At 34.8% G+C, this 12,179-nt stretch overlaps 1 protein-coding gene across 3 annotated transcripts; it reads left to right on the forward strand.

Annotated features, from left to right (window-relative positions):
• Positions 1 to 3,994: 3,994 nt before the first annotated feature.
• On the forward strand, positions 3,995 to 9,264 carry LOC122008980. 3 transcript variants are annotated; one of them, XM_042564927.1, is made up of 8 exons: positions 3,995 to 4,397; positions 6,237 to 6,297; positions 6,910 to 7,029; positions 7,479 to 7,508; positions 7,655 to 7,728; positions 7,811 to 7,929; positions 8,376 to 8,459; positions 8,914 to 9,264. In XM_042564927.1, exons 2-8 carry the CDS (start codon positions 6,291 to 6,293, stop codon positions 9,011 to 9,013), a joined length of 534 nt encoding a protein of 177 aa, XP_042420861.1. In that variant the 5' UTR covers positions 3,995 to 4,397; positions 6,237 to 6,290; the 3' UTR covers positions 9,014 to 9,264. The 3 variants fall into 3 exon arrangements, with proteins under 3 accessions (XP_042420861.1, XP_042420862.1, XP_042420863.1); XM_042564928.1 differs by lacking the exon at positions 3,995 to 4,397 and adding an exon at positions 4,404 to 5,837; XM_042564929.1 differs by lacking the exon at positions 3,995 to 4,397 and having other exon boundaries at positions 4,404 to 6,297; positions 8,917 to 9,264.
• Positions 9,265 to 12,179: the final 2,915 nt, after the last annotated feature.

Below are 12,179 nucleotides of genomic sequence, written 5' to 3' on the forward strand. Positions count from 1 at the left end.
TCCAAAATATCATGCAGTTGTTTATACAACAATTAATTTTCTCTACAGACAAACCTAAACCTCTGATCAATTTCTTTGTTTCATAGAAGCTATCAGTCATTATGTTATCAGTAGGGAGCAACTCTGACATCAATTGACAAATGTCATCGTAACATCTTTCTGAGAAATGATGTTCTGCTTTCATATTCAATAACCTTGCTGTAGCTGATAGTTGTGAATGACCAGAAGGAATGCCTTCCCACACTTCTCTTTCACTAGCCTTTAACATTTCATATAGTTGCTGATATTCAGGGGTTGGTATTTCATCTATATTCGAATAATCAACTGCATTCATCGCATCTTGAATCATTGATTGCATTGAAATATCAATATTATTTGATGCTTCAGGAGCTGTAACAGAACCACCAGATGACCCAATTGGTTCATATATATAAGGTTCTCCGTGGCAATACCAATTGTAGTAATTTGGCACAAATCCATTTCTACATATGTGCATTTTTACGGTATCTTCATCACGAAATGCTCTATTTTGACATTTTTTATGATTGCATGGACACCGTAACTCAGAACCATTCATACATTCTGGATGACTTTTAGCAAAAATCACAAACTGTTCAACTTCAGCAATAAAATCATCTCTGATAAAACCATTGTCTAATCGATTGTACATCCAAGCTTTGTTCATATACATTGGTATAACCTAAAGAGAATATAAATTTAAACATTATTAAACTTGTTGTATCACTTGAAATAAGTTTAAATAAAGAATTATGTGCACAATTTCATCTCACGATCATCATATCATATTACCATAAATCACCTCTACACTAGAACAATTAAATGAAACTATTATAAACATGTTGTTCCTTATAACATTATCAAATGAAATAATCATACATATATGAGAAGCATCGATCAAACTATATTTTATGCAAGTACAATAGCGAAATTGATCAAAATATGTCACGACACTTAAATTTTCTAGGGTTTACATTGTGCTCAGCTACGAACAGTAACAAAGCATCGCTACAATTGCAAGCAGGCTGCTGGCCGCGAGCAGCGAGTCGTGAGCAGGTCGCGAGCAGCCCACTAGCCGCCGGCCTCGAGCAGTCTAGGAACCCCCGAGCAGGCCGGCGGCCACAAGCAGCCCGCCGGCCGCAAGGACCCTGCCGGCCTCGAGCAGGCCGCCGGCCGCAAGCACTTTGCTGGCCGTGAATAGGCCGCCGGCAGCGATCCGCGAGCAGGGCGCGGCTGCCGGCCGTGTGAAAACGCAAATGAGAGAGGAGAATAGAAGAGCATACCTGAGAGATCGCCGGAACGGTGTGAACGGGAGGAAAGAGGTCGCGCGAAGAGGAAAGGGGCAATCTGTGCCCTAAAACGTGATTTACCGACGGAAATATAGTTCCGTCGGTAATCACCGACGGAATAATACTTCAGTCGGTAATCACCGACGGAATGGTTAATTCCGTCGGTGATTTCGTCTAGTTATCGGGTAAGGTTTAGCGAATGCAAAGAAAACGGGTACGGGGCAGAAACTTACCGACGGAATATTATTTCCGTCGGTATAATAAAACCCTAAACCCAATAATTACCGACTGAATATAATTCCGTCGGTAATGTTTACGCCCGCACCCCGCCTATTTACCGACGGAATAAGAAGTCCGTCGGAAATACACAAAATTCTAACGGCGATATTATGGACTCCCCGACGGAATAGTATTCCGTCGGTAATTATCGACGGAAATAGTAATACCGTCGGTAATTACCGACGGAAGTTTAATTCCGTCGGTAATTACCGACCAATATAAATCCCGTCGGTACGTACCGACAGAGGTATTTTCAGTCGGTATACGCCGACGGAGTTAAGATTCCGTCGGTACTCCCGTCGTTAAACTCATGCATTTTTGTAGTGAAGGACTTCTGACGATTTAGTCAAATTTCATCTATCTCATCTAGTGGTTCATTTGACTCAGGTTCCAGACAAGATCAATATAAAAATTTAATTTTTTAAATTGATTAATTCTAGAGACAACTAATCTAAAGTTTTCTATTAATTAACATCAAGAGACACACATCCAAACGATTTGTTCTAGAATTATCCTTCAACTCGCAAAAAATTCGCAAGTGCACCGTCGATCATATTCAATCATACTTAATTAACAAGGAAGGTTTAATTGTTGTACTGTTGCGGGGACAACACTTGATAAGGGCATCCACATCAGTTTCCCTATCAATATCTCTAAAATTTAAGATAAATCATCAACTTTATTAAATTTAGAGGATCTTTTTTCCATGCATGGTACACCAGTTACTCTATAATTTACCATATATTTATTTATTTATTATTATTGTTCTCTTCTCTATACTTTTTTATTATTCATTTAATATTTAGGGTATCATTTTTATTTTCTAAATTTAAGGAGTCATTATTTATAGAATCTAAATTTAGAGAACTGTATCTTATATAAGGAACTTGTTTTTTTAGATAAAATGTAAAATTTAAAGTAAAATTTATATTTAGCATATCCAATGTGAATTGCTCTTAGTGTAGCAATTGTTATACTAGACACGTGGGGGACGAATGAATGCGCTTTTAGTTTTCATTAAAATCGATCATGTCTTTTACAGTACAAAAAAGTTAATCAGAATATATGCACTCATTTATTGAAACAATAGGTTCATTAAAACGTAACAAATATATTTATCTTTTTATTTGATTATAATATATATATTACTTTATTATCTCACACTAACTTTCAAAAATATCTAAAATTCATTAAACATTTATATTTATCCAACAACACATTTATTTATGAAAATATTATTTATTAAAAAATCTGAAATCATTTTTTTTTTTAAGAATTGACCTATGAGAATTAAACATGACTGCGCCCCCTAATTATGAGACCAGCACAGCTAATTATGAAACATGATTGTGCCCCCTAATTATCCCTAATTCATAGCTAATTATTATATAATAGATTTATAGAATTAAATAAGATTAAATTTATTCTCTTCTAATGATATAAGAGATTCATAAGGATCATCAAGATGATAAATTTTACCTTTGTAGAAATGATTATGACCATAAATAGCGATAAGCTATCAGTTGATCTCATGATTTAATTATTTTTACATAATTTGAGGATGGACTGTAAAAAATGTCTGAGATGAATAACTAAGTGTAATCATATTTTGCTATACTAATTGTGATCACTAATCACAACCTCATGGCTGTGATTTCATGATCGATCATGACTAGTTATGATAGTTGATCGGGGCCTCCTAATTGTGAAATCACGATTGCAACCAATCATAATAGGAGGTTGTAATTCCTTATGATTTATCTCTTTATAAAGAGTGTCTATCTTGGGGCACACCATGATTGATTCATGGCGGAGTTATTACAAAAATTATTATTTTTAATAAAATAAATTTATATTATGATATTAAAAAAAAATATTTTGTATTTGTTTTTACTATTTTAATGTTTAATTGATATTATAATTTTTTATTATTTTAATATATATTATTTAAATAAATAAATAGTTAATTTATATAATTATTATATATAAAATAGTATATTTATATTAATTTATATAATTATAATTATTTAGTCGGGTGTTAGAGAATTATAGAATTAATCTAAATAAAATATTATAAGTATCCGTGTTTTCAATTAAGGTTAGTAAGGAATTACTTTATATTTTTTTTTATAAGTGTCTTTTATATTTTATATTTTATATTTGGAGGGAATAAGCGGAGCGCATCTTAATATAATATGAAAACTTTTTAATTCATAAGGATCTGCAGTGTGGAAGGTTTATAGTATGTTATAAATTTTTCAATATAAAGATTTATAATTTTTTTTATAAATTTGTATCAAAATTTTAGGACTAGGTTTATAAAAAAAATAATGGAGAGAGAATAAAAAGAGAATTTAAAAAAAATAGAATTTGTAGAGAGTGAGTTTTAATAGAAGTTTTTAATTTTTGAGTTGATAATGATACGATAGAGCATAAGGTTTATGCTGCGGATGCCCTAAAACCCTGAGTTTATTTCTTTCACTATTTTCCGCTCGATCCCCCTTCTTGCTCTCCCGATCCACCGCTGACCAATCGTCGTGTCGCCCCGACCGCGAGACACCGGCACCCTGCGCCGCCAACCGCCGTCGTTCGCCACTGCTGCCGCCCTTGTTTTCCTGAATCCTGATCCGCTCCTGACGCGAGCGGCCAGACGCGGCCACCCCAGCCAGTCGCGGTCACCGCGGCCAACTCGCGGTTGCTCTTCACTACCCCGCACACGACGCCGCTCATCCGACCGTCTCTGAGGAAGATGACGTGAGATCGACGCCGATTGTATCACTGGACGCAGCTGCCTCTATTCGCTGTATCGTTGTAAGGCTCTTTGAAGAAGAGAGAAGGGTAGAGGCGGAGGAAGAGATGGAGAGGGAGGGGGAGGTGTTCGGTTTCCAGGGTTTCAGTTGGGGCGTGGCGTCGTCCTTCAAACTAGATTTCCGATTTATGCTTTTTTTTCTGTTGATTTGGATTTGTGTTTCAAGGGTGCATCTTATTGGGGTTTTACATCGTCGAGTGTTTATAATTGGATAAGAAACCTCTCCTTTTGGGATTAGAGACGCCGGCGTGTTGGATTCTGATGCCCTTCTTTTTTAGGGGTTCTTCTGTGTTATTTGCATCTAGGTTAGATTCTGGTGGTAGGGTAACGGAAGGTAGGTTCGAAAAAACTTGGATTTCACCTTCTAGAACATTTGGTAAGGAAAACAGTGTTTTCATTTTGGTAAGTTTGGGTCCGGAAGAATTGGGGTTTTGGTGTGAAATTGATATTTTCTTGCATCATTTGTGGGGTTTCTATGCTAATTGCGCTAATTCCTAGCACAATCCTTCGCAGTGTGAACACATCATTATCAGCACTAATATACTCGTAAACACTGCTTATGCATGACTGAGTTCAAAAAGTATAAAAAGGACAGGAAATTTATTCTTAGCAATTATATTTCTCTGGGCTTATCCTTATGCAAGTTTTTGCATGATGCGAACAGTCTCAAATCGGATTGACTGCACGGCACCTACGATACTTATGGAGTACACCAAAGAGAAGCAGAGAAAGAGATGCTGACAGGATCTTTCATTTGCTTTGAAGGAAAAATCACATAAATTGCTTTAATGACGACAAGTAGTTAGCCTCTTACATTATCCTAAGGCATGGTAGACATAGGAAGTAATCTACTGATGGATAATTTGATTATGGGTTAGGCCTTGGACTTGGATAATCACTGAACCAATAGCAGTTATTGTTGTTTGATTACTTTCTTATTCATGTTGGAGAATGTGAGATATTTATAAGTAACCTTTAATATCTACAATTAGGTCATCGAGACTCCCCCTAAAGCCGACTTAAAATTATTATTAAACCCTATCTTGCTACGAGTTATTCAGTTTGAGGATCTCTCGTAATATAGTTAGTAAATCTGCTAACAGTTGGAACTAAAAAAATGAGATGTCGATCTCCTTGGATTGTACCTTATTTCAAAAGCACTTTACACATTTTTGAGTATTTTTTATTCTGGGTACAATTTTTTTTTCATTCATATAGTTGAAGTCTTACAAACCTTATTATTTGTGTAATATATATGCATTTTGAGTTTTATTTTGCACAATGGTATTCATGGAAGTAGTTATTATGTGTACCTCTTGGAATTTGTATCTTGTTGCATAGTTGATTCGAACTTAATAGCAGCCAAAGAGGTCGGCATGTGGTCATTATAATAGGAGCCATGCCAAGCTAATCATCATAGATATCCACTTGTGTCATCATAGGTTGGCATAGTTTTTCTTTCAAATTTTGGTATTTTCCAGTCTTTTGTCAGTTTGTGCCATATGCTCACTTTGTTGGCATGCATGTATATTATATTTTCTATGTATTGCTTCAGAAAATTGATGCTATTTGTGCACTTTAAAGTTGAATTTGCGCAAGAAAAAAACTAACTCTTGTGAATAAAAATCTTTTTTATCTGTATGCTTTCATCTTTATAGACATCCATGCAAATCTAAAGAAGGATAAACTGTAGGCAGGATCAGCTGAGCTCTTAACAGATCTTTCGTAATCAGGAATATACTTTGCTTTTTTAAAATAATGGAAGGACAATAGGGGAATTTCTTTTAACATGGTTTTTACCATTGCAAAATGTTTTATATTGAACATTGTTTTTATGTCAGCTTTTGCAACTATCAGTGACCCAAAGAAAGAGAGGACATACCAATTGAGGAAGCATGGATGGTATGGAAATATTTTAATTATTATTTTTATTACTTTTTCTTCCATTAAAAAAATAGAAATTGTTATGACTAGCTTATATAAGTGGGCTATCTACAAAAGACCAGACCACATTTTTTTATTAGTTTATGCTCAAAAGGGACTTTTTAGGACTAGCTATTTTTTTCAAGGATATGGCACAAAGTTTATTTATTTATTTTTATTTTGTTGACACTATGCTGAAAAAATAAAATTAAAAAATTCTAGTTCTCATCATGTGTTATGCAGTTGATCAATTCATCAATGTCACTTAGGGTTAAACTATCAAAAAGTGTAATCTTTGTGATTCCGATGACTAACGTTTTTGTTTATTGAATATATATACAATCAATTTGTTCTTCTTTGACACGTGTAGCTAAAGAAGTGATCTTGTAATTTGTGAATCAGCTTTACTAACCTGAACATTTTGTTACCATTTTCTTGCTGCCATCAACAAACGAGCAACTAATTCATAAACTTTGCTTACTAGATCACTATAGATGTTGAAATCTATGGATTTAACAGGGTAAGTGTTGCTGTGTGAAAGAATAATTCTAATATATAAATTTAATGTGCTCTTGTTTTATACCTTTTCAGTTGATTCACAGCCGACGATGGAGGAAACTATCATTGTTGGTGATGACCTTATGATGGGCCCCCCATCACCTATCATTCCTCCAGAGATTGCATCTCATGTCCTGGAAGGTGTAGACTTATGTAGGGGTGTCAAAAATGAACCCGACCCGACGACCCAACCCGAGTCGACCCGAAAAAAATCGGGTTCGGGTTGGGTTCGGGTTGACCCGGGTTGACCCGGGTTGGCTTAAATATAGGGTTTTGTGGGTTTTTTTAGAGTTAAATCAAATTTTATTTTAAAAATTTAGATGTTTTTATGTATATTAATATCATGTTTGTATGATAATGATGGAATATTGAGATAAAAGTGAAGAATTATAGGGAAAATAGCCCAAAAAAGTCGTTTTGAATCGGATTTTCGGGTTATATGGGTCGGGTTCGGGTTGATCGGGTTGGTCGGGTTCGGGTTGGGGTGTTTTGGGTTGAACTCGGGTTCGGGTCGGGTTCGGGTTGGGTTAAAAAAAAAAAAAAAAAAACTCAACCCGACCCAACCCGACCCGACCCACCCGAATTGACACCCCTAGACTTATGTGATCAAGTATTGCGGAACTTTTTCTTGTGTAAGTGAGAGTGTATATTCATATTACACTCTAGTGGTGTGACATTGGGAATCCATTCTATCAGATGTGAAAATATGATGTTGATTAGTCTTTGTCCTTTATCTGAATGTTGAATAAAGTACAAACTTATTCAGTAATTGGTGCAGGCTTGCAAATCAATGATGTCGAGCCATTTTGTCAAGATGAGATCATCTTGTATCAAGAGTGTGCTGCAAAGAGAGTAAGCCATGGTGTTATAATGAAGTTGAGTTGTTTCTCTTAAGTTACAATATAACTTATATGTTAACCTGAAATGTGAACAGGATAAGGAGTTAAGACGTAAACTTTTTGATAGTGAACGTAAGCTGGGTTTGTCTATGCCCTTGGGAGATGCAAAGGAACGAGCTGCTAATCTTGAAGCAGAAATTAAAACTCTAGAAAGGTATGAGCATGGCGTCACTCTTTGCCCGATCTTTTCTATTCTTTACAAAGTTATAGAGTCCATGTGCATTTTAATGTAATATTATGTGACAACACTTGGACTAAATAGCTAGAAGAAAACAACTAATGGTTTGACCAAAATGGAGGATTAGATCCATGCCTACTAGTTGTTTATTTACTGAATGTTTTGAATTGAATCATACATAAGTGAAATAGAAAGCAAGTTATGCATCACAGTACTTTATTAGAGACTAGTATATCTAGGAAAATATTTCCTGAGAATAAGCTACAGTGATTTAATAGATGGATCTCTGGCACAGCCTCTTTGATCTTTTTGCTTGATATTTATTAAATTATCCAAGTCAAATAACATTTCTGATAATCATCATTATGCTTTAACTGCAGAACCTTCTGATGGCCATTTATGAAGTTTCTTGTGTTATTTAGGCGTATGATTCTTGCAAGTGGAGTTGAAGGAATGGAAGGATTCCGCCAACGTTGGAGTTTGCATGGGCGTATTGAGGATACCAAGTATTCCTTTTTTTCCTCCTGATCTTAAGACAATCTTTTTTAGGATATATGTGTGTGTGCGCATTTTGTTTTTATTATTTTATATCATGTCTGCATACTTTAAGTCTTAAAGAGCCAAGAGTTAATGTTGATAGATAATTGGGTTGATATTATATTTCTAATGTCAATCACTTATTATTCAATGACGCCATTTCTAAAACTCTCATAGGGTTGAATTTGATAGTTTACTAAAAATTTGATGTAAACTATACAATATGATATTGACAGTTTTAGCTTTTGGAATATGTTATTTCACTAGTTTTTTTTTTCAACTTAAAAAGTTTCGTATAGTCGACCCTACGATAAGACTTGGTTGTCGTTATTGTTGTTGAACAGTTTTTTGTATCAGAAGATATCTTATCAATTCTATGTCTGTTCATTTATCTTGATTCTCTCTCTCTGTTTTTCTGCACAGAAGAAGAATGGAATCTTTGAAAGAGGGGATCACAAAGAGTAAATCGGAAAATATTCCAGAACCTAAAGTAGACCCAGCTAAGAAGAAATGGTTCTTTTGAAAAATATTTCGTGTTTGTTCTCCAGTAACCTCTTGTAAGTTGACCATTGAGTACATTTTTATCTCCCTTTTACCTTCTCAAACCGGAATACATTACCTAATAATTGCCGGCAAGGGATGATATTAATTATGCCAATACTTCACTGTGTCTAGCCATAATCTGCAACATCTTTAACAAAAGATAAGTTGCATGGACAAGGACACAATTGTAATCGTTAGTTTGGTTTTTAGAGTCCAACTTATTGTTCTTTATTACCTATCCTGCTGATAACATTAACAACCTTGGCTAGCGACAAACTTTGTTTGGACCTCATTTTAGCATTTCCTTGATTTTCTCCATTCAACCCATAAACTCACACATCCTTGATGGTTATAAGAATCTAGGAGGTATTGCGCCAACACTATCTATAATAATATCCACTCATTTCTGTTTTTATTTTTCATAACTTAAAATTTGAATTCTCTATTAGTTTTATCTTCTGGTCTACACATTTTATCTATTGTACACATAAAATATTAATTCTTTTAATTATTATATCTATTATATCCATTGATTTAGAGTGAGAGTTCTTATGTTCTATGTTCTAAATATTAGATTATTAATTTTTCTATTATTTTTTTTCTTATCCAACGTATAGTATGAGATTCTTGTCTATTTAACAATACCTAGGAGGTATTGCGCCAACACTATCTATAATAATATCCACTCATTTCTTTTATTTTTCATAACTAAAAATCTGAGTTCTTTATTAGTTTTGTCTTCTCGTCTACGCATTTTATCTATTGTACACATAAAATATTAATTCTTTTAATTATTGTATCTACTATATCTATTGATTTAGAATGAGAGTTCTTATGTTCTATGTTCTAAATATTAGATATTAGTTTTTTTATCATTTTTTTTCTTATCCAACGTATAGTATGAGATTCTTGTCTATTTAACAATACCTAAATTCTCATAGAGATATAGCCACTCTTGTCGATACATTACAGTTGAATCTTACAACAAATTTTTTTGCATAATTAGCACTATACCAAAGTTCTGGAGATGTAGCGATCCTTGTCGAGACGGTATAGTCGGATTCTGTAACGCGTTTCTTTTGGGGAATAATTTAACATTAGTATAATAATTTAATAAATTCATTTATTGAATATTTATCATAATTTTAATATTGGTTGACAACCTAACGCAATCTTCTTACTTTATCTGGGTTTAGGACAAATCATGATTGCTTCGTCACGGGTGGAGTTATTAAAAATATTTATTTATTTTAATAAAGTAAATTTATATTTTGCTATTTTTTAAAAAAAATTATTTGTTTTTGCTATTTAATTGATATTATAATTTTTTTACTATTCTAATATATATTATTTAAATAAATAAATAAATAGTTAATTTATATAATTATTATATAAAAAATAGTATGTTTATATTAATTTATATATTTATGATTGGTGTGTTGGAGAATTATAAATTTAATCTAAATAAAATGTTATAAGAGTCAATATTTCAGTCACTTTATTAAGGTAACTGTGAGATAAGATAATTAAATACAATTAAGGTTAAGTAAGAATTACTTTATAAAATTATTTAGATTTTTTTTTAAATTTTATAAGTGTCTTTTGATATTTTTAGGGAAGAAATGGAACACATCCTAATATAATAAGAAAACTTTCTAATTCATAAAGCCCTAAGTTTTATTTCTTTCAGTGTTTTCCGCTCGATCCCCCTTCTTCCTCTTTCGATCCATCGCTGTCCAATCGTCGTGTCACCCCGACCGCGAGACATTGGCACCCTGCGCTGCCAGCCGTCGTCGTTAGCCACTGTCGTCGCCCTTCCTAATCCGCTCTCGACGCGAGTGGCCAGACGCGACCACCGCAGCCAGTCGTGGTCACCGTGACCAACTCGCGGTTGCTCTTCACTACCTTGTACACGACACCACTCATCCGATTGTCTCTGAGGAAGATGACGCGAGATTGACGCCGATTGTATCACTGGACGTAGCTGCCTCTATTCGCTGTATCGTCGTAAGGCTCTTTGAAGAAGAGAGAAGGGTAGAGGCGGAGGAAGAGATGGAGAGGAGGTGTTTGGTTTCTAGGATTTCAGATGGGGAGTGGCATCGCCCTTCAAACTAGGTTTCCGATTTATGTTTTTTTTTTCTGTTGATTTGGATTTGTGTTTCAAGGGTGCATCTTATTGGGTTTTACATCGTCTGAGTGTTTATAATTGGATAAGAAACCTCTTCACTACCCCGCACACTTCTTGCAAGAGGACTGCTAAAATGGCGGCTTCACTATTTATTCTCATAATAAGAGGTTGCAAAAACATGGGTGTCGATTGCAGTCATTACTCTATCTTGAGCAATAATTTCGTAGGCGTCAGTCATAGCTTTTGCCCGCACCTAATTGTGATTTTGCGGCTAGGAGGCTGCGACCAACGACCACTAACCACAGTTGGTTATCATGGTCATACTTGCGATGGTAAAAGGCGATGACACTCACCCCTAGCGTAGTAGTGTTCCTGACAATCTATCCCAAGGTCAACACGAAGGAGATAAATCACATGTGGCTATTAGCCTTTGGAATAGTGACTAGCGCATGAGAGAGACATTTACCTCAACTATGTCGAGATTCAAACCCCAAATCTTATGATGACAGTACTTTATATGCTAGCCACTAGATCATCCCGAGGGGACAATCATGGTTGTACTTGTGCTAATTGGTAGGATGCACATAGAGCTCGCGGAGCTTATGACTCGACGCGATAAGTTGGTTTGAGTCAAAGTTTGAAGGTCCATTAGACTTTGAAAAATGATGGTTTGTAGCATTCAGAAGGATCATCCTAAAAGGAAAAGGAGCTGGTTTGCCAATTTTGGTGAGAGTTGCAAGAGGTCAATTTCGTTGGTAATAACAAAGGATAACGTGTGAATTTGCGAGTCTGGTGCATCTGAGACACCGAGGATCTAACAGAAGATAGATTCTGGGATAATGTAAAACTAAGACTAAAAATACAGCAAGTATGATATGACTCATACGAGAATTTAGTCGAACAAAATTGAAATCAAGTCGATTAATATTTGTCATAGTTGACTAGAATTTGAATAATTAAATCATCGTTGAGTCGACTAACGTTAAAAGTCATTAATGAAAAGACTTATCGTCTTAAC

Source organism: Zingiber officinale, chromosome 8A, assembly GCF_018446385.1.
Source record: "Zingiber officinale cultivar Zhangliang chromosome 8A, Zo_v1.1, whole genome shotgun sequence".
In the NCBI taxonomy this organism is placed as follows: Eukaryota; Viridiplantae; Streptophyta; class Magnoliopsida; order Zingiberales; family Zingiberaceae; genus Zingiber; species Zingiber officinale.